A 21333-nucleotide genomic window follows, 5' to 3' on the forward strand; every position below is an offset into this window, starting at 1 on the left:
TTTACAAGAGAAGTTCAGCTTCATCATTATAAGGTTCCTTCCCCTGAACACTATTCCTCTCATCCAGCCCATGGACCAGCAGGTTCATTTCAAATTTCAAAAACTTGTACACCAAAAAACCTTTCCAGAGGTGAGGCCCTCTCCGACACCCAGTTGACCCTCTCAGAATTCTGGAAGGTGCATTTCAAGATCCTGCACCACCTTCATCTTACTGATAAGGCCTGGAATGAAGTCTCTTATCAGAATATGAATTCAGCATGGAAGAATTTGTGGCCAGAAGCTTGATTCAGAGACACTTTGAAGAGTTTGAGGCCAACCTTAAGCCTGCAGATACAGAGGGTACAGTTACGCAGGATATGGTATCTTTGGGCCAATCCATGGGTCTGGTGGTTGATGCTGCTGATATTGATGATTTAGTGGAGGAACATTGTGAAGAGCTCAGCTACAGAAGGAACAGCAACAAGAGGTGTCTAAAGAGATTTCTTCAGATAAGGAGGAAATAAGGGAGGATATCCCCAGTTCCTTGATAAAAAAAATGTGTGCAAAATGGCAGAAGTTTGAAACTGGAGAAGTACCATCCGGACAAAGCTTTGGCAAGCAGAAATGTGAATTTATTGAATGACCAAACAATTTCATACTTTGGAGTAATTCTGAAGACATTGGGTAAATTTTTAGTGACGGTGACAAAGAGTATGTCAGAGCCTGTGATGCAAGTTGAAAAAAGGCAGAAAAGAGAAAGAACACATAAAGTGCAAGTGCCTGATGTTCTATTGGAGGGCAACTCTCCTTCCAAGCAACACTCTGCTTCTCACCACTCTCCCCCCACCATTAGGCTATGGATTCTTCTCAGTACAGGTAAACTGAAAATTTTATTTTATTTAATCTTAAGTATGTATTAATTTTTAAGTTTATTTCTCATATAAAGTAATGATATACAACTTATCTTTGTACTTATTGCCTTAAATATGTGCATTGTCTTTGGTTTGGGAACACATTAATTTTTAATTATAATTTTAATTTAATAATTTACATTATTCCTTATAAAAATTATTTGGTACTCATCACTTCTCCTAGAACCAATTAATGACAAGTATTGAGGTACCACTGTATTGGGTTTTGCTGTTATTTAGCAGATCCCTGCTTTGTTGACTTCAGACACTTTGGAAACCAGTTAGTTCTTGATAAGTTCACACAGATCAGGAAATGCAGACTGGCTTTTGGGGGGAAGAAGAGAGGCAATTAACTTAAGTATTCTTGCAGAAGACAGGGCTGGTTAAATGCATATTACAATATCTTATCCTATTATTTCTATACAAAGAAGCAAACAAATTAATAAAATGTGAAGTTCTTTGAGCATTTAGGCCAGGATTCACAAACTTTTCATTAATGTGGACCATTACATCATCATCACCAAAAATTTTTGATGTTCAAAATAGAATCCGCAATCAGCATATGGTGGGCACTGTAGTACACATGGTTTCCCCGATTATGTCCATAAGATCCCCAAATTATTATGTTTATTTAATTAAAAGAACTAAAATCTCCTTAGATTTTGGCCACATTTTTGGTGTCCATCTCAGAGACTTTCTAGGCTGGAAACTACAAGACATAGGGAAAGAATTACATTGAATGTTAATGATATTATCATTGTTATTTCTATGAACTAAATACAATTATATTTCATAATTTTTCCCATTGAATGGGAGGGGAGTTTCTTTTAAAAAAATGTTTTATTTATTTTTTTGAACATAGTCACCTTAATAAACTGTGTTGTCTGGCTTTACATTTAAAAAAACATTCACTAACAGTTGGTTTCTATAATCTATAATGCACATAATAACTTTACTTGATTTCCTCTTTTTCCCATAATGTTTTCTTTTACCAACCTTAAGTTAATACAATTCTTGTTGTTTTGATAAATAATGATTGAGTATAAATTTTTTTCTAATATTTCTACAGATAATAATCACATCAGTATAATATTTCTTTTCTATCTAGTCATTCTGGTTGCCTGCTTACAGTTCCTGCTTACAGTTCTTGTTTACATTTGTTTTTCCCACAATGTTCAAAACATTCTTACTGGTTAAGATTTTCTCAAAGTTGAAATAAGTGATTGCTTTATTTAGAGGGACACGACCTTCAGTTAGGTTGGCATGCTTTTATATGGTACGAGAAATCTAAAGCACATAAGTACTTTCAAAATCATGCGATAAGAAACGTACTACTTTCAGAATGGGAGAAAATTAAACATAAAATATATATGAAAATACCTGAGTGGTTTTCAACAATGGAAGCATTTGCTTATCCAAATCTGATTAATTATGACAAACTGGTTAGTTATAATGACATTTTAGACAAAGAGGGAAAACTTAAGGACAGGCAAACTTTACAACTACAAGGTATTGACTTGACATGGTGGTCCTATTTGCAAATTCAAACAAGATACGAAAAAGATATAAAATTGACAGGTTTTTACAAAGAACAGACCCCATTAGATAAAATTTCGTTAAAAACAGATGAGAATTTGATTAGAAATTTATTTTAAACTGGAAGATGGAAGAACAAGTGAAAGAAACAATGATAGTATGGGCAAAGAACTTCGGACATTCTATAGATTTGGAAGACTGGCAAAAACTTTGGAATAAAAATATTAAGCTTACAAAAGCGGTAGCATATAAAGAAAACTTATATAAGGTGTTTTATAGATGGCACATGACACCAGTTCGCTTAGCAAAAATGTTTTAAAATGTTTCGGATATCTGCTGGAAATGTAAATAACAGTCAGGCACTTATTACCATGCTTGGTGGATATGCCCTATCGCTAAGAAATATTGGTCTAAGATCCATAGATGGTTGGAAAAGATGATGAAACTACAGATAGAATTTAAACCGGAATTGTTTTTGTTAGGAATATTAAGACCTGATTATGGTAAAGAGAATGACTATTTGATATTGCATGTTTTAACTGCTGCAAGGATAGTATTTGCCCAATTTTGGAAAAATGAGAATTTACCATCTGACCAGATTATAATTACTAAAATTTTAGAGTGTGCAGAAATGGATAGACTAACATTAGAAATGAAAGAAAAATATGATTCAATTTATTTTAAAACTTGGGAAAATTTTTATCAATGGTTAGAGACACGTTAGAACTTGAAGAGTTCAATATTTTAGAATAGATGACTGATTTTTAATTGAGTTCTAACTAACATTTTGACGATATGATTATTTTTCCTGATTTGCTGATTTTCATTTGTTACTTTTGATAGTTAGGATTTTTTGAGATGTTATTAATAGTGTTTACTTAACAGATCAACGTATTTGTTTACTAATTGTTTTTAATATGTTATAGTCTAGGCTTTGGTAAAAATGGTTGAATATGATATTTACTTATTATTATGATCCGGACGGTAGCTTGTTTGTTGAAATATGTGATTGTACCTATCCTTATTTTACCCTAATTCCTTATTCCCTTCCCCTTTCCCTTTCCTTCCACCCCTCCCTTTACCATACCTATATTGTTCCTATTTTTCCTCATCTATATAAACTTAATAAAATTTTGTTAAAAAAAAGATTTTCTCAAAGTTAATTACATTTAAATATTTAAATCTATTTTTTCTCATGTAAGTCATCCCAATACTTTTACCTTTCTTAACGAATAAATAAGACTAAAAAAAGAAAAAAAGAAGAATAAGAATAAAGAAAAATAAAAGGATAGTATGCTACTTAAAATCCATGGTTCCTATAAGCTAATAGGTATTTATTTCCAAAAATTTTCCATTCTTTTTACTATAATTAAAATATATTTAATATTTAAATATTCCGTTTAATAAATCTAGTCCTCTAGTCTTTTAACTCTTATTCAAACATTTTTATTTTCTTAAAGTCAATCACATTTAAATATCTAAAACATTTCCTTTATATAAGCCATTCCAAATTTTTATATTACTCATATCAAGAAATAAAATAAGAAGAAAGAAGAAAGTACTATGTTACTTGAGGGCTCTTCCCTCTTAAAATAAAATTCATATCCAAAATCTATTTCTTTAACCATATTCAAACAGGTGTTTCTTTTTTAAATATTCTCTCTGATAGGTTCCATCATCTATTTTCTTAATTTTCACCTTAGCCTTTTTCTTTTGCCCAGTATCTTTCTTAATCAATATGTTCTGCTGGATCAAATAATCTTTCCATATTCTTGTAAGCGTTACTGTAGATATAAAAGGTAAGTCAGGTACAATATCTTTGTAAGAGGCATTTCCCATTCATGTTTGTTGAAAATCTTTTTCTTTCTTTTTCTCTCTGTTTCTCTTATCATTTTTTGTCTCTTCAGTTCTAGTGGTTTTCCTGACATCTCTGCAGTCCATTTTGTCCAATCTTTTTTCTTATCCACACTTGTTTTGTGGTGTTAAGTTGTTTTTTCCAAATCCAGTATTTCTTCTAAATTTTTTTCCACTTGGGTTAAATCATACTTCTTTGCTTTGTTAGGTTCCATCTTTAAGTCTCTATCCTCAAATTTGTATTCAGTTATCTGTTTTATCTGCTCCTTCTCTATTGTTGTTTTCTGGGATTTTTTGTTGTTGTAAAGTTAAATTGGAGATGAATTGGTTTATATTTTCAAAGTTATTTTGGATTTCTTTGTGGTTTGAAATCATTGTTGTTTGAATTAGTTGCAACATATCATATGTCTCCTCTTGAAAGGTATTTATTTTTTCTTGATAAGTTCTTTCTATAAGTCTCTGATTTTCCATGATGACCAAAAATCCAAGTTTTCTTTTCTCTGCAAATAGCTTTGGAGTCAGAGTTAAGTAGATACTTGTAATCCAGAAAGTTCAAAAAAGTTTTTTTTTGTTCCCTAAAGTTTATAGGTCTCTCTTTGTCTGCAGCTCAGATTGTTTTCTTTTTTTGTCACAGCTATTCTCTATTGTTAGAGCTTTGAAGGTCACAAGTAGAAATTAGTTTTTTCCAGATTTTGCCAAGTCCTGTATAAAAGCCATAGCTGTCATAGTCTTCATCCACCACTAGATGTCAGCATCGGTTTATTTTTCAAATTTTCAAAATGAACAAATTACCTTTAAAATGAGAATCTTAATCATTCAGCAATTTCAAACTTATCCAAATTTAGGTTTTATAGTCATTTCATTTCAATTCATTTCTTCATAAAAGGTTTAATTGGCCGCTTCCGTTAGTAAAAGTGTGGGGTAAATATACTCCTCCTTCACTTTCGGAGGTTTTTTGCTTCTTGGGTTTTTTTTTCTTCAGGATAAGTAGGATAGAGAAAATCGATGTTCTTATCCAGATTCAAACACACTGTTTACAATCAGCTTAAAACAGTGCTTTTGACTTCGGTTGCTTGTAGCTTGTGCTAGACTCTGAAGTTAGGCTAGCCTTTCTCATGTTGGTTTCTGGAAGGCTTCTCCTGGACTGATCGGGTCGACTGCCATCTCTCCGTGGTCCCCGGGACTTTTTTCCTTCTTTGTCGCCTCTTCATGGTGGCTTCTGGCTCATTTAGGGTCCCCTAACAGGAAGAAATTCAGCCGAAGGACATAGAGCCCTGAACTCCTTGACTGCTGCGCTACTGGGCAGGACCGGAAGTCCAGGAGGGGAGTTTCTGATTATTTAGCATGTTGATAAATGATGAAGGCACCTATGGACTTTTTTTGTTTGTGCTGAATTTAATCTTTCCAACAATGTTTGAGAGAATTAGCAGTGAGAACCATAAACAATCAGAACTTCTTAAAAATACAGTTCTAGAATGTATTGGCTTTCGTCCCATCTATATGTTGTAAAGAACTACAAAACTACAAAAACATTTCATGAATAAGGGTCTTGAGCAAACCTTCCCAAAATTCTTTCTTTCTGTTTCACCTTAACTTTAGAAATTGGTACCAAACGGAAGGTTAGCTAATGCTAAGAGAAAGAGTCTCTTTCCCAGGATCAGGTAATTCAAACAAAAGAAGAAAAGAGTATGAAGGACATAACTGTGATCAGGTTTTCATACATAGGGTCGTTTTTTTCACTACAGACATTCAATTTATAGAATACCCTCCCTGCTGAGATATAAATAACTGTAACTCTGCTGGGGTTTTGTACATAATTTTATTCCAGAATGCCTTCAGCCTTTCAACTAGTTTAGTTTTAAGGGTTCCCCATGATGCTTAATGATATAATTGGGCCTTAATGGTATTATGGGAAATGTTTACTGTAGCTTGTAGTTTGGTTTTTGTTATTGTTGTTTGCAAATGATGTCACTGTATATCCCTTGGAGCCCATTAGAGCAGGGGCAAGGTATAAATATTATAATTAAATATAGAAAATAAATGTTCAGAATGATTGTACAGCCATTAAAAGCTTTTTTCTTCTTATTTATATCCCTCTACACAACGAAGTGTATTCATCATTTGATTTGCACATGGGTTTTCTTTATTAGGAGGAATTGGATAATACCATTACAATGGAGGATCAGATTTATCTCCTTCTGGAGTCCAAAGTTCAGTGTGAACAAAACCTCACAGCTCAGGTACAAGAAGAAAGAGGTGAGGGTATTTTAGTAATCTAATATTCTTCTTATTTTGACCATGATTTTTAAAATGATTTTAAAATGTATAAAATTGATAGAATGCAAGGAAACATACCCTTATCGTTTGATCTATGGGTTTCTGTGCTGAGAACATGGATGTTTTCATTATCTTTTTGTCTAAAATTCAGGTGCAAGGATTGTTTAAAGTCTGCTAATAGCAGCAAATCTGTCTGTCCCAATCATAATATTCTCCTGGCCTGCCTGCAGCACTGATATCAAGTTTTAATTAGGGATGAGCCACTGGACCCTGCACAGTTCAAAAATCATTCAGAAGAGATTTGGACCTAGTGTAAACACAACAGCTCTCTGCTGCTCATGAATTTTTCAGGTTATTCTATTCAAGACTGGGAAAAAATAAGGCTACTTTAAGGACTCAGCTGAAAATCAAAAAACCTGATTATAAATCAATCTGAGAAAAATCAAAGAAGGGACCACAGCATAATTATAACTGCAAAGAGAAAATAGATGGAATGGCAGGTTACATCACCAAAAGAAAGGGAGGGAGGGAGGGAGGGAGGGAGGGAGGAAGGAAGGAAGGAAGGAAGGAAGGAAGGAAGGAAGGAAGGAAGGAAGGAAGGAAGGAAGGAAGGAAGGAAGGAAGGAAGGAAGAGATCTAAATGGTTACCTCCCTCTTTCACTAGAGCTACTGGGGTAGGAGAACTCAGCGGAAATACAAAGAAAAAAAGAAATAGAAAAAGCCACATTCACTATAACTGGAGATTTAATAAAGCATGAAAGATAAACAAGAAAGAAAAATTAATTTAGATAGATGCCGGGCAATGAAAGGTCTGATCCTGAATTTTTTAAAAAATCAATGTAATGGCAATAAATAATTTAGAATTTAGAAACATAAGAAAGCAAAAAAAATTATTTAGTAAAAGAGCTTCTCAATCAGTGTATTTTTCCTTCCACTCATTTAATTTCCAGATATGGTTCCCCTCTCCACTTCCTTTCTTCTCTGAAGTGATGAAACTGAGGAGACAAAATATGTTTTCTCGTTTATTTTTCTGGCTGTGTTTTATTTTCAGCTATGTATATCAGTCATGTTGATGCTCCCTCCTTCCCTTCAAACATTGTCTGGGAGATCTGAATGCAGCTGGTTTGTTGGCTGCACTAAGATTACGTTAACTAGGATGGCACTGCCTAGATATAAGACATACGGGTGGCATTCCTAGAAACAGAAATGTGCGGATCGTGGAATGGTGACAAGAACGCAGGAATCTTAACATGTCATTTAATATTTTAGCTACAGCAATTTGCAGTGTCCTGCAGTCGTTTTTGCTGAAAACCAGTGTTTGCTTCCAGTTTTTGGCAAAAATGCCCCACGGTGAACAATGGGTTTGCTTAATGTCTATAGTTTGCTTAATGACCATAGATTCACTTAATGACCATGATGATTTACTTAACAACCACCATAAAAATAGGTCATAAAATCAAGTTGGTCATATGATGATCTACTTTATGACTGTCACAAACCATAAAGGGAGAATCCATTACAGTTATAAGTTGAGGACTACTGGCAGTTATTTTTTAGTCTTTGAAGATTGGCCTTTGGCCAATCACTTGCTTTCAGCCCAAATCAACTATTTCAGCAAACTGATTGGATTCTTTGCATCCTTCTTGCCTCATCATGTATAGATAAGCCTTGCTGTGAGAACTAAATAAGCACACTGCAAAATACATGGACCCTGCAACTAAGTGGAAAGAATGCTAAAGAACAACAACAACATCTGGAATGGAATGGAATGGAATGGAATGGAATGGAATAGAATAGAATAGAATAGAATAGAATAGAATAGAATAGAATAGAATAGAATAGAACTGGAAGGGACCTTGGAGGTCTTCCAGTCCAGCTCTCTGCTTAAGCAGGAGAACCTATATCATCTCAGACAAGTGACTGTCCAGTCTCTTTTTAAAAACTCCAGTGATGGAGCGCCCACGATTTCTGGAGGCAAGTTGTTCCACTGGTTAATTGTCCTCACTGTTAGGAACTTTCTCCTTAATTCCAGGTTGCTTCTCTCTTTAATATACTATGAGCTGTATTTGTCCGAATGCTGCATTTCGGCAGGTGTGGAAGTAGTGGAAAAATGAATAAATACCTCTTAAAAAGACAAAGACATGTCTTGCTGAATTCCTTCTCTTATTTAATGAAAATGAGTGGAAACTATAAAGATGTTGGAATGTCCCTGAAAAATATACGTTTATTTCCTTCCAAAGAAAGAGTCCTGTTTTGGGGACTTTGGTCTGAACCCCTGCAGGCATTCTAATCTATTTTCAGAGATGGTATTCTCAGAGCACTGAGCATTCAGTTCTGGCACTGAATGTGCATACCCAGAGATTTAAGTTAAAGCAGTGCAGGATTGTGGCTCTAAAAAAATCAGCTCATTCATAAACAGTAGAGTTGACTTCAAGTAGAGGGTAACCTTAGCCATCCTATTTCACAGAATGGTTGCACTGATTAAATGATTCTTGGTGAAGTATAGATATTAGAAATGAATAAGAAATGTGGAAAATAAGCAAGATGGCATGTTACTTTCCTTGTAGTGTTTAGATGCAATAGCTTGCTACTATAACAGATAATATGGCTATTCTGTAATAAACATGTACACAGTCAAGTGAGTATCACAATTATTTACCGATATGAGCTAAAGTGCCTGTATTTTTGTTCCCCTTTGTTCATAGCTTCAGTTTCTGAAGTGGAAATTATTCTCTTTCATTCATCAGTAATATTCTCCATCTAATTTGGAGGAAATTATTCTAAAAACATTTTTCATGTGCTTTTAAAATGAAATTCTTCAAGCAGTTCTATTGCTTCTCTTCACAGGTACTTTCTTTCATTTTTCAGCAGGAGACCAGTGCTTTCCAGAATGGGATGGTCTAATCTGCTGGCCCAGGGGGTCAGTAGGAAAAACATTAGCTGTGCCTTGTCCTTCTTATATCTATGATTTTAATCACCAGGGTATGCTCTTCTTCCTTTTGAATCATTGATCTTACGTGATATCAGGGAGAGGAAAAGGTCATCAGACTAATGGAAATGTTAATTCTTTCTTACAGGTATGGCCTTCCGACATTGTAATTCAAATGGAACATGGGCTTATGTGCACAGTTTAAACCGAACATGGTCTAATTATTCTGAGTGCCTCCGTTTCCTGCAAACAGAAACCAGTGTGCGAAAGGTATGGGCTCTTAGTCCAGACAAGGAGAAGAGAATTAAAATGGGCTATTGCAGAAACATCGAGTAACTAAATACCTCTATGACACATGATGCAGTTCATAAATACGGGACAAAAAGAATTCAGCTGATTGTATCTTCTTCTCTTGGTCCCTTGGTCATTTTCTCTTTTGTTACAGAACAGATCTGGCACATGCTGGGAAAAATAAAATAGAAATTGGTTGTCTAATGTACTTTGCCTCAGAAATTTTGCCTTTATGTAGTTCTTTAAAATATAACATCTTATAAATGAATATTGAAATTAGATTCTGATCACTTGGCAATATTAAATCACAATGGGAATCCATGCGTAGAAATTGTGTACTGTTTCCAAGGGATGATTAAGGAAGCACCTTTGCAGTGCTAGCTCGGTGCTCTTTTCCCATGCAAGAAATTAGTAGACTAGCTCTGAACATCACAGTCGTAGCCGTTGAGTGCATTCCAGCTTCAGTTCAGTTCTGCAAGAAATTATTTATTTTTAAGATGAAATAAATTAAAGATAAAGTCACAGCTAACAATTGTGTACCCAAGTAAAACTGATATTTAGAAGTTCTTCTGCTGTTCTTTCTTCAGAGGAAATTCTTTGAACGTCTCTCTGTCATGTACACGGTGGGATATTCCATTTCCTTTTCCTCTCTGGCTGTGGCGGTTTTTATCATTGGCTACTTCAGGTGAGTGATTTCCTAAGGGATTGCAAACTAGCAGCAAGCAGAGCTAGACCAAAATGGAAAGAGCAGAGACATATTTTAATTTTTATTTATAAAAAATTATATTTTTATATTTATTAAAAAATATATAGGAGAGTTTCATCCAGTTCAGAGTACTAAGAGAAGCTAGTGCTAGTTGTACAATTGAGTAGAGCACAAAGAAATATTATGTCTTAATAAAAAGTAGAAATAGTGAGGTGGGCGTCATCTCAAGCTTATAATAGTCTAGACGAGCCCAAAGGGGAGATAGATAAGCAGGGGGAAGGGCCATAAACAGTGGAGATGAGATGACTTGGGTGGGGTGCACAAGGGAGGCTTTCTGAGCTGATTTTGGCTTGTAGGCCACTGATTCATAATCACTGCTTTAAATGAGCCCTAAATCATCCCCCCCCCCATTTATCTGCAATTCATGGTCTTCTGCTGACACTGACAAATGAAACAGGATAATAAAATTGAGCTTCATGGCTTAGAATTAAAATCTGTATCCAACAGAATATCTTTGATGAAAATTCATTTCCCTCTCTCTCTCTCTCTCTCTCTCTCTCTCTCTCTCTCTCTCTCTCTCTCTCTCACACACACACACACACACACACACACACACACACAACACACACAACACACACACACACACGCGCGCACACACACACGGGGTAAGTTATCATTTGGAACAGTAAATAAAAATCAGAAAGAAGAAATGGTACATCAGTGTTTATGAAAATGAAATCCTAGGATTCTGAACAAAAGAAGTCTGAAAAGGATTAAACGTATTCTCAGCTCCTTCCATAGCTAAAATTTCAGCCTCTCAATGCCACTTAGCACCAAACTTTTGCAATTACAAACAGTATGTGGATTCATCCGATACACTAAACTTGTATTTGTTCTCAATGATAAGTTGTTCAATAAACCATGGTAGATGGGATCACATATCATTCTAAACTCCAAACCATTATTTACTAACCTCAAGTGAGCCAAAACAAAATAGGTTGAAACTGGACCATTATGGATTATTCAGCAGATTGTTTTTTTCAGAGACGCTGTGCTGTCTGAAAAGATATAATGACAGAGCTCAAGCTCAGTCCTTCCTCAAATTTACATGTGCAAAGCACATCATTTTACAGCTGAATCATTTTGGAAGCAATGTGAAATATGTAATCCATGGAATAATTCATGGAGAAAATGTTTTTTGTGGTAACAGGTATTTTTGATTGGAAAGTAAAAAAAGATTATTTGTCTCAAATGATCTTGGGCAAAGGTAGTTTCTGCTTTTAAAAGCAGGTTCATTCAACTGTATTATGCACATATCCTTATTAGTTTCCCCTGTTCAACATTGTCATTTTGTCTTTTTTTTTTTTGTTAAGATTAATACAGCCACTTCATACCCACAAGACTTTGTGATGCACATTGATCCGGTTCTTTGTTTTAAAAAAACCCAAATTCAAGAGGAAGACTAAATAATATCTTATAGCTACTTATTAAGATATCAAAATGGAACTACCATGTTCAGAAGTAGTGCACCTTTTAAGCAATAGATGCCAGAGACCAAAAGTAAGGGAGAGTTTTAGCTTCACTGCCTCATTGGAAATACATACTAAACAATATGATCCTTCTACATCCCCTTAAAAAGTTTTTTTTCCCTCCCAACTAGGAGGCTCCACTGCACCCGGACTTGTATACATCTGCATTTGTTTGTCTCTTTCATGCTCAGAGCTACCAGCATTTTTATTAAAGATAAAGTTGTTCGTCCTCATTTTGGAGACAAAGAGTTTGACTCACTACTCACAAGTGATCTACAAAATATTATACAGACTCCAGTCATGGACAGATCTCAGTATGTAAGTATTACTCCCATCTTGTTTTTCAAGTTCCTCACCCCAGAGTTTCCCTAGTCATGAAACTACTAGTTTCAGAGTCAGTTTGATCCATGTTCTGATCCATGAACATTTCAGTCCCAAAACTCATTGCTGGTCCTTTAAGTGAGGCATTTCAGCAGACCCAAAATCAGTACCCATTCATTTCCATCTATCTGCTGAATATTTCTGTGTAGATACATGCCTTTGTTTAAAGCAATTTGAGATCAATAAAATTGGGAATATCTGAGAATATAATTTTCAGATTACTTGCCAATTGAAAATACATGGATGGGAGTATAATTAACCAGGATTGGTGAAAGTAGAAGATAATCTTTTCTTGATTACATATTACATAGATTAGAAATGCCATCTGGCCCGATCTGCTGTACCATTTTTTAAAACTCTGGCTTACATGATGGAGCATCTGGCAGTGTTTCTCAACCTTGACAATTTTAAGGCATGTGGACTTCAACTCCCAGAATTCCACAGCCAGCAATGCTGGCTGTGGAATTCTGGGAGTTGAAGTCCACATGCCTTAAAATTGTCAAGGTTGAGAAACACTGAGAAGGAATGGCAAGAGTCTTGGGCCCACCTTTGATTAGGACAATAGCAGAAATCCTTTCTTCTGCTTGTAGGCTTTTCTGTCCATCTAATACAAAATCTTATTCTGATATTTCTGTTGACAACACTTTTTGGCAAGTATAAAAAGACAAAATTCACAGATCATGAAATGGATATATCCAATACAGCAGTGGTTCTCAACCTTCCTAATGCCGCGACCCTTTAATACAGTTCCTTATGTTGTGGTGACCCCCATCCAGCTGGCCGGGGGGGTATCAAAAACTTGATCCCCCCCCCAAAAAGGAAAAAAAAAATCGGAAAGTATAGGTAGTCCTCGACTTACAACAATTCGCTTAGTGACTGTTTGAAGTTACAACAGCACTGAAAAAGCGAATTATGATCATTTTTCACACTTATGATTGTTGCAACATCCCCAGGGTTATGTGATTTACATTCGGATGCTTGACAACTGATTCATACTTAGGACATTCACAGTGTCCCAGGGTCACATGATCAATCACTCAGGTTGCAGAGTGCCTGTGGGGGGGAATCTGTGGGTCTCTGGGATGAGACTGGGATGGGTGCCTGCCTTCCTTCCCTCCCTTCTCTCCTCTTGTTCCTTCCTTCCTTCTTTTCTTCCTTTCCTTCACCTCCCTCTTAGTCTCTTCCTCCTTCCCTCCCTCTCCCATTGTCCCTTCCTTCCTTCTTTCCTTCCTTTCCTTCACCTCCCTTAGTCTCTTCCGCCTTCCCTCCCTCTTTCTTATTGATCCTTCCTTCCTTCCTTCCTTTCCTTCACCTCCTTCTTAGTTTCTTCCTCCTTCCCTCCCTCTCTCCCATTGTCCCTTTTTTCTTTCCTTCCTTTCCTTCACCTCCTTCTTAGTCTCTTCCACCTTCCCTCCCTCTTTCCCATTGTCCCTTCCTTCCTTCTCTTCACCTCCCATAGTCTCTACCTCCTTCCCTCCCTCTTTCCCATTGTCCCTTCCTTCTTTCCTTCCTTTCCTTCTTAGTCTCTTCCTCCTTCCCTCCCTCTCTCCCATTGTCCCTTCCTTCCTTCTTTTCTTCCTTTCCTTCACCTCCCTCTTAGTCTCTTCCTCCTTCCCTCCCTCTCCCATTGTCCATTCCTTCCTTCTTTCCTTCCTTTCCTTCACCTCCCTTAGTCTCTTCCTCCTTCCCTTCCTCTTTCCATTGTCCCTTCCTTCTTCCTTTCCTTCCCCTCCGTCTTAGTTCCTTCCTTCCTTCCTTCCTTCCTTCCTTCCTTCCTTCCTTCCTTCCTTCCTTCCCTCCCTCCCTCCCTCCCTCCCTCCCTCTTTGTCCCTTCCTTCTTTCCCTCCTTTCCATTGTTCCTTTCTTCCTTCCCTCTCTCATTGTCCCTTATTTCCCTCCCTCTTTGTCCCTTCCTTCCTCCCCCCCTCCGTGCCCAGGAAGGGACAAGGGGAGGGGGACAGGCTGCCAGAGGCAGAAGAGAGCTCTGCCCAGCTCACTTGCTCAGCTTCGCCAGAAAACAAGCTGCTTACTAAGTTAGTAGAAGCTCCAGGATCAGCACCAGGCTACATCTGATTCGCGCTTCTGCTAAATTAGCAAGCGACATGTTTTCTAGCAAAGCTCGAGCAAGTTTGCTGGGCAAGAGCTAAGGAGAGCTGCTACAGCTGACCTACTTGTTGGCTGCTCTGCAAAAGCGCGGATCAGCTGTAGAGGTTCGCCCCGATCCTGGACAGAAAGGAAGGAAGGAAGGAAGGAAGGAAGGAAGGAAGGAAGGAAGGAAGGAAGGAAGGAAGGAAGGGACAAGGGGAAAGAGGGAGGGAAGGAGGGACAAAGAGGGAGGCGAAGGAAAGGAAGGAGGAAGGAAGGAAGGAAGGAAGAAGGGGAGGAAGGGAAGGAGGGAGAAAGAGGGAGGCGAAGGGAAGGAAAGGAAGGAAGGAAGGAAGGAAGGGACAATGAGACAGGGAAAGAAGGAGGAAGAGACCAAGACGAAAGGAAGGAAAGGAAGTTCCAGCCAGCAGAGGTTTGGCAGCCCGGCTGCCGAGAAACAGAAGAGCGCAAAGCCAAGGAGAAGTGGCGGTTTCCTCCCAAAGGGGGCTCCTTTTCTCCACCCCTTCCCTGGGTTTGTGGGGAATTTCTCATCACCAACGCTGACAGGTGCTCCTTTGAGCCCGCCATGAGCTTTCTCGCCCCCTTTGCTTCCCCCCCCGCTTTTGTGAGGATTGTGGCGCCGTTGGGAAGCCGATCATGCTTTGAAGCTATGAGAGGAGGAGTCGTCCCTTCTTCCCTCCCTCTCTCCCTGTCAAGCCCCGGCGGGCTCGACATGAACGGGTGGAGGAGTCGAGGACGGGCGGGGTGGCAAAGGAGACCGGCGGCCGTTGCCAGACCTCCCGGCTGACAAGCGCAAGTTCAGGGGTTGCCAGCTGATGGGCGCAGGAATTGGGTGCTGCAGCGGTCTCCCCTTCGCTGACCTGCATGCACGAGAAGAAGTCAATCTGGTTGCTGCACAATGAGTCTCTGGGGAGGGCGGGGCCTTGCTCTGCGCCTGTGCTCTTCATGCGCCCCCTGCAAGGTACATTTGGTAGAGTTCATGCAGACTGCCGCCAAGCAGCATATTTTCCACAAACAAGTGAGGTGGAGCAGAGGAGGGGAGGGAGAGAAGGCGATTGACAAGCCCTGCCTCCGATGATCTTAGGCGACCCATGTGAAAGGCTCGTGCAACCCCCAAAAGGGTCGCAACCCACAGATTGAGAACCGCTGCAGTACATGGTGCTTGTCTGAATTTACACTGTTCAAAAGCCAGACTATGGGGTCAGCTTTGCTTCATTGAGCTATCACGCTATAAAACATTAAGGAATGCAGTGCTTGTGTTGGGCTATATAGAAAGCCACTTCATGTTGGCCACATTTTTTCCAAGATGAATTAGCTTTGTCTGCTTATGTGTACATTTGTGAACTTCAACTTTTTAGTGAATATTTGTTCTTTTAGGAAGCTAGTCTCAGAATCTCTCTCTCTCACACACACACATACAATATTTATCTTCCAAATATTTTGGACTATATCTCTAACTTTTTTTAGCTATTTGAGGTTAATGGAAGTTGGTACAACAGAACTTAATTCCTCATTATTGCCGCAATGTACCAAGCTGAGCTATCTCAGCATTGGCACCAAAACAAATTTTAATCTCAGACAGGCAGCATTCAAACACTTGGCAGTAACTGCATGTGGATGTTTTTCCTATTGATTTCTGTTACTGTCACAAATTTTAAGTATTTCTCAGAAAAGAAAAAAAAATTTGAAAAATATGGTAAGCAACTATTCTTAGTTTTAATGCCTTATATCAATGATGGCAAACCTTTTAGAGACCGAGTGCCCAAACTGCAACCCAAAACCCACTTATGCATCGTCGGGTGCCGGGTGGGTGTGGCCTATTGGTTGGGTGTGGCCAATTGGGGGATGGCCCATTGGGTGGGCGTGGCTGCAGTGGTAACGGCAGACTGGGTGGGACTAAAAAGTTCAATCAATCAATTCCAACTTTGCAAGATCTTTTCCTGCGAGAAGTTGAAATTGACTGATTGATTGAACCTTTTTTTTTTTTTGCACATGGTAGTGGAGGCCTAAAGCGAAAAGGTTTTATAAAACCCAGCTGAAGGCCTAGGACTGGGGCGACAGTGCGTGTAACCAAAGAGAGGGCTCTGAGTGCCGCCTCTAGCACCCGTGCCATAGGTTCGCCACCACTGCCTTATATCTATTTAATTTTTTTTACAAGAAGTTAGTATAGTTAGATTTAATTATTTCATATTATTTAATACTACTGTTGGGTTTTTTTGTTTTTGATTAATAGGTGTGGTGCAAAATTACTGTGGTGATGTTTATTTACTTCTTGGCAACAAACTACTATTGGATCTTGGTTGAAGGTCTCTATCTACACAGCTTAATATTTGTGGCTTTCTTTTCGGATACCAAGTACCTATGGGGTTTTATCTTAATAGGCTGGGGTAAGATACATTGTTTTTCATTCAAGAATTGGATTTCTTTAAAATTGAGACAATATTATATCTACTCTAAGTAGACCTGTTAAGTGTTATACCACTTTAAATGTTTGTATAACCTAGAAAGCTCTTTGATTCAGGAAAAGTCCAATTTCATTAACTGGATACAGCTCTGAATTTGTATGTCATTATTTCAGTTGATTTTCATTTTGTCTGTTACATGCCATATTTCTTTGATGTGTTTATGTTTTCTCTGGTATAATTTGATTTTAGCACTTTATATGGATTATTCTTGAATTATTATTTTTTCTATTCTGTAAATAAAATGCACATTTTAGTTACTTAAAGATTTATATATAAATTAATTTGCTACCATACATGAATTCTTATTTCCAGCAAAAGCAGTATATTCAAAATTGTCCATCAAACTCTTTGGATCAGATCACTCATGTCATAAGGTTGAGACAGGAGCTAAAACTTCCCAAATCAGAGAATAGTTGAAACGTAAACATATAACAACTGCTTGGGTTCAAGGCATGATAAATTTCTGAGAATATAAAGTTCATCTGGATAATTGGAGGATGGATTTTATTCAGTTTAATTTGTATAGTATAAATTATTGTGCTATAATCCATTGCTCACTAAATCAGACCCAATCAGTATTGCAAAATGTACGCATTTTTCTTAACAAAGTGTGGCTTGGTGTATCGGTCCCAGACACATCCAAAAATAGTTATTAAACTATATGACAAGCATTAAGTTCAAACTGGAAGATAATTGTATTAAATCTATTCATGTTAATTCAATTTCAATATAAATGAAATCAAATTTGGTTTTGTCTTGGTCCTACCAGCTGCTTGCTGTACCATACTCTGAAAGGCAGATGGAACCCCCATGCCAGAAAAAGTTATGAACATCTGACCTAGAGCTGTTTCCTCTGAAGGGGGAGTTGATCTGGAGTGCATTTATTATTTTAAGGCTACTGTTGCAGGTGCCACTTCTTACAAAAGGGTGTGTTGCAGTTCTCTCTCCACTGAGTCACAGTTGGCCTTTTTCCCTAGGCAGATTTCATTGGAAGTGATTAACATTGCAACCGATCACTCTCCTCCTCTTCTTCCTGTCCTCTGTACCTTGTGGATAATAAATATCTGTGCTCGGAATGCCAACCTCTTGCAAATGCTGAGTGTCAGAAGCACGCAGGACTATGCAACTTCGCTGAACAGTGACTTCTTGGAAGTTCTACTCCATTGAGCAGAAGGCACTTTGTTCCCTATGGGGCCTGCTCTATGCAAATTCTTCTGTTCCTTTCCTTTGCCTGTGAAAGGGGGATATTCTATTTTTATTTCATTTCTCAAGAGAAATCTAACAGCAAGCAATCCATTTTTCATATTTATAGGTTTCCCAGCTGTCTTTGTAGCGGCCTGGGCAGCAGTCAGAGCAGCAATGGCAGATGCAAGGTAAATGGACATAAAGCAGAGGTTTCCTTAAATCTTTTTTTTCCCAGTGGAAGGACAATAGCTATGTTATTGGTCCTTTCCAGGACGCTGTGTGGGGAGAAGGGGAGAGAGACAATTGTTGTGAGGGTGAATGTACACAAAAATAAAGGGCTATTGGGAGAAAAATTGCAATGCATATTTCTGGAGAAAATTGATATATTGCAAGCTGAGAAAGGTGCTTTTCTAGTCTTTCTTCTTTTTACCATGAGTCTTCATCAGAGTCACTGTTTACTGGAAGCTGTACATTAAATGCCCTGCCAGAGTAAGAAATTGTGATCCCTGCTATGCAGGCTTGCACATGCAAGTAGATTTTTCACAGCAACCAATTAATATATTTGCAACTTTCCTGTTGCAAAGTGCATTTGATTTTACTAAAGACTCCTTCAGTCTTTGTGCTCTCTGGGTCAGACTTTATGTATCCTCTCTGATTTTCAAAGTCATCACATTAGAAGAGGGTGCCAGCAATGGGGTGGGCACAGTTCTGACATGATGCATCTGGCCCGCGGGCCGGCAGTTTGACACCCCTGCATTAGAATATCAGAATTAGATGATGCTCTCAGTGAGGGTAATAGTTGTCAGGAAACATCTTTTTTAACAATCCAAGACAAATGATTCCAGGCAGTCTAGAGAGTAAATTGGAACAACAATGACTGCACAGTCATTGTAGAGATTGCAACATTTTGCCACCTACAGTCTCTTAGATAACATTCAATGAATGTGTGAATCACAATCATGAATTTAAAAAAAGATAAATATATAAGATACTATAGGTCCTGAATAGAGGTACTTAGGTCTGGCACTCTGGAATGTCTTAAGAAAAAAAAACATGCTTTCTATATACACACACATATACTGATTCATGCAGTATATTACTTCATTTTGAATCCCAAAGGTGCTTTTTCTTCAGCTCTGAAGAAGCTTCTTAGATGAGAAGTGAAACGCCTTCAAAGAAAAACAAGAAAGTCCAGTTGCCTCTTGAAAAAGCACCTTTAGGACAACCACGACCTGGAGAGTCTCCATAGACATTCATTTTGAATCATTTTCTAGTTGATCATTTGGCATATTCTAATCACTGTATGGTATTGGTGGCCTGCTTAAGGAAGGACTACATTCATATTTATCCTTATCTAGGTCATCTTCTCATTGTTCTTCACCAGGACCAAAACCTCTGGACTGATTTAGCTTTCTGGTAAATTTGCAGAGCAGTACAATAGGAGACCAATCTTACAGAGCTTGTTAGGTATATTTAGGGTGCTAAACAACTACTATTACCAAACTTTATAGTCTGCAGACATTTTACAACAAGAATGGGTTCCCTCCTTCTTTATAATTGATTCAGGTATATTTTTAGGCAGGCATTGTTCAGGGGATTCACATGACAGTCCTCATTTTGATTGTAGTGCAATGATTTTCTATCTCTAGTCATCCACAAAAAATAATAGGTGTGGAGCCAACCCCATGAGTGAGTCAACATGGCTGCTAACTTCTGAATCTGGGATACTCACTGAATGGTCAAGATGGCACAGGGGGTCTGTTATGCCATGGAAGCCAAGCACAATATACATTTTCTAGAACTACAAGCATCCAGTTAACACTGGCTGATTTCTAATTCTTCCACTTAGATCAACAATTTTTGGTTCTTGTGGACAATAAGACTATATAGATGAATAAGTTGGGGAGGCATGAAAGTGCACACTGTCATGATAGATGCTATCAGACTACAAGTATGAGTTGGGATTCATTTTTCTCTCTCTCTCCAGAACATACTGTATTCCAAACCTTCCACAATATGACAGATTGATTCATTCAGATAGATTTGGATCTAGAGGAAATTAATACCCCAAAATGTATAATTTATAATGAAGCATTTTGAAACCTCAGTGGCAGATCTCTTGGCTTCCCAATCAATTGCAAGATTGAGAAATTTGGCAGAAGAGACAGAGCTTTTAACATGCCCTAGTAATTGAATGAAAGGAAGAGGACATGGATGGAAATAACCTTAAGAACTGTTGCCGAGGCAAAAGGGGCTGAAACAATGGGATAACATTTGAATTAGCTCAGGGAGACACTTCCCAAATTCAGTGAATATAAGGAAGTGGAGGTATAGCACAACAGACATCGCAAGATTGATGTCAGCCCCACTATGTAAGACCACACCAGGAAATGAACTCCACATGATGTCTCAAACTATTTTTTTTATTAAGATGTACCTACATCAACAAAATCTCAAAAATAAGGAGCCTCATATTTGAACTACATATTCACTCACAAGTTTCTTCCTTGAGATCTAGGCCAAAGCTGCTTTCATGAAAGGTTGCTTTCTTTATACAGTCATTATAGCCAGAAGAATGTTAGAAAACTTGGAACTCTTTTTTTGAAAAAGTTTGTTTCATTTCCTCCTAGTTCTGTTTTTCTTTTCTTAACACTGAAATTTTAACTGAAATAAAGAAGTTTTCCCCTTATTTTGCCCTAAATCCAGATTGGAGAAAGAATTGTGCAAATGAGACAATTGGACTGGCTATGAAGGTTTATTTATCTTGGGAGTTTCATAATTTATTTATTTCTTGAAGTCCATACTTGGTTGAAAATTATACATAGCAATGATCTTCAGATATAGGAGGACTTGCATTTCTTGTTCTTATGGGTTTCAGCTGGTTGATGTTTTGGAAGGAGTCACACCTCAGTTTTCTAAGACTGTTGTAACTTCAGCTTTTTCTACTTTCTTGGCCAAAACAGTCTTGAGTGTGTTTTAGTAAAAGCTTTTTCCTCTACTATAGGAAACTGTGTGTGAAAGTGCTGTAGTTTCTCTGCTATAAATCCTGAGAGTGGTGATCCCCTGGGTGTTATTTTATGTATTGGTATGTTTGTCCATTGAACTGAAAATAGGTAGTGAAGCAAAGGTTGATGAGTTTCATGAGTTTGGGCATTTAAATCTTAATCTATTCGGTTAGGTTGCT

The 21333-nt window shown here is 37.8% G+C and overlaps 1 protein-coding gene across 4 annotated transcripts in view; it reads left to right on the forward strand.

Moving 5' to 3' along the window:
• The window catches only part of PTH2R (parathyroid hormone 2 receptor), a 60026-nt gene that overhangs the window by 15096 nt on the left and 23597 nt on the right, over positions 1–21333 (forward strand). For 2 of the 4 annotated variants that reach the window (XM_039352907.1, XM_039352910.1), the window contains exons 2-8: positions 6431–6536; positions 9405–9539; positions 9635–9756; positions 10365–10462; positions 12144–12330; positions 16733–16886; positions 18277–18337. In XM_039352907.1, the coding sequence (XP_039208841.1) occupies positions 6431–6536; positions 9405–9539; positions 9635–9756; positions 10365–10462; positions 12144–12330; positions 16733–16886; positions 18277–18337 (863 nt within the window). The remainder of the gene's footprint in view (positions 1–6430; positions 6537–9404; positions 9540–9634; positions 9757–10364; positions 10463–12143; positions 12331–16732; positions 16887–18276; positions 18338–21333) is intronic. The other 2 variants (XM_039352908.1, XM_039352909.1) reach the window with 2 other exon arrangements.

Source organism: Crotalus tigris, unplaced genomic scaffold, assembly GCF_016545835.1.
Source record: "Crotalus tigris isolate CLP2741 ecotype Arizona unplaced genomic scaffold, ASM1654583v1 scf7180000018485.2372832, whole genome shotgun sequence".
NCBI lineage: Eukaryota > Metazoa > Chordata > Lepidosauria > Squamata > Viperidae > Crotalus > Crotalus tigris.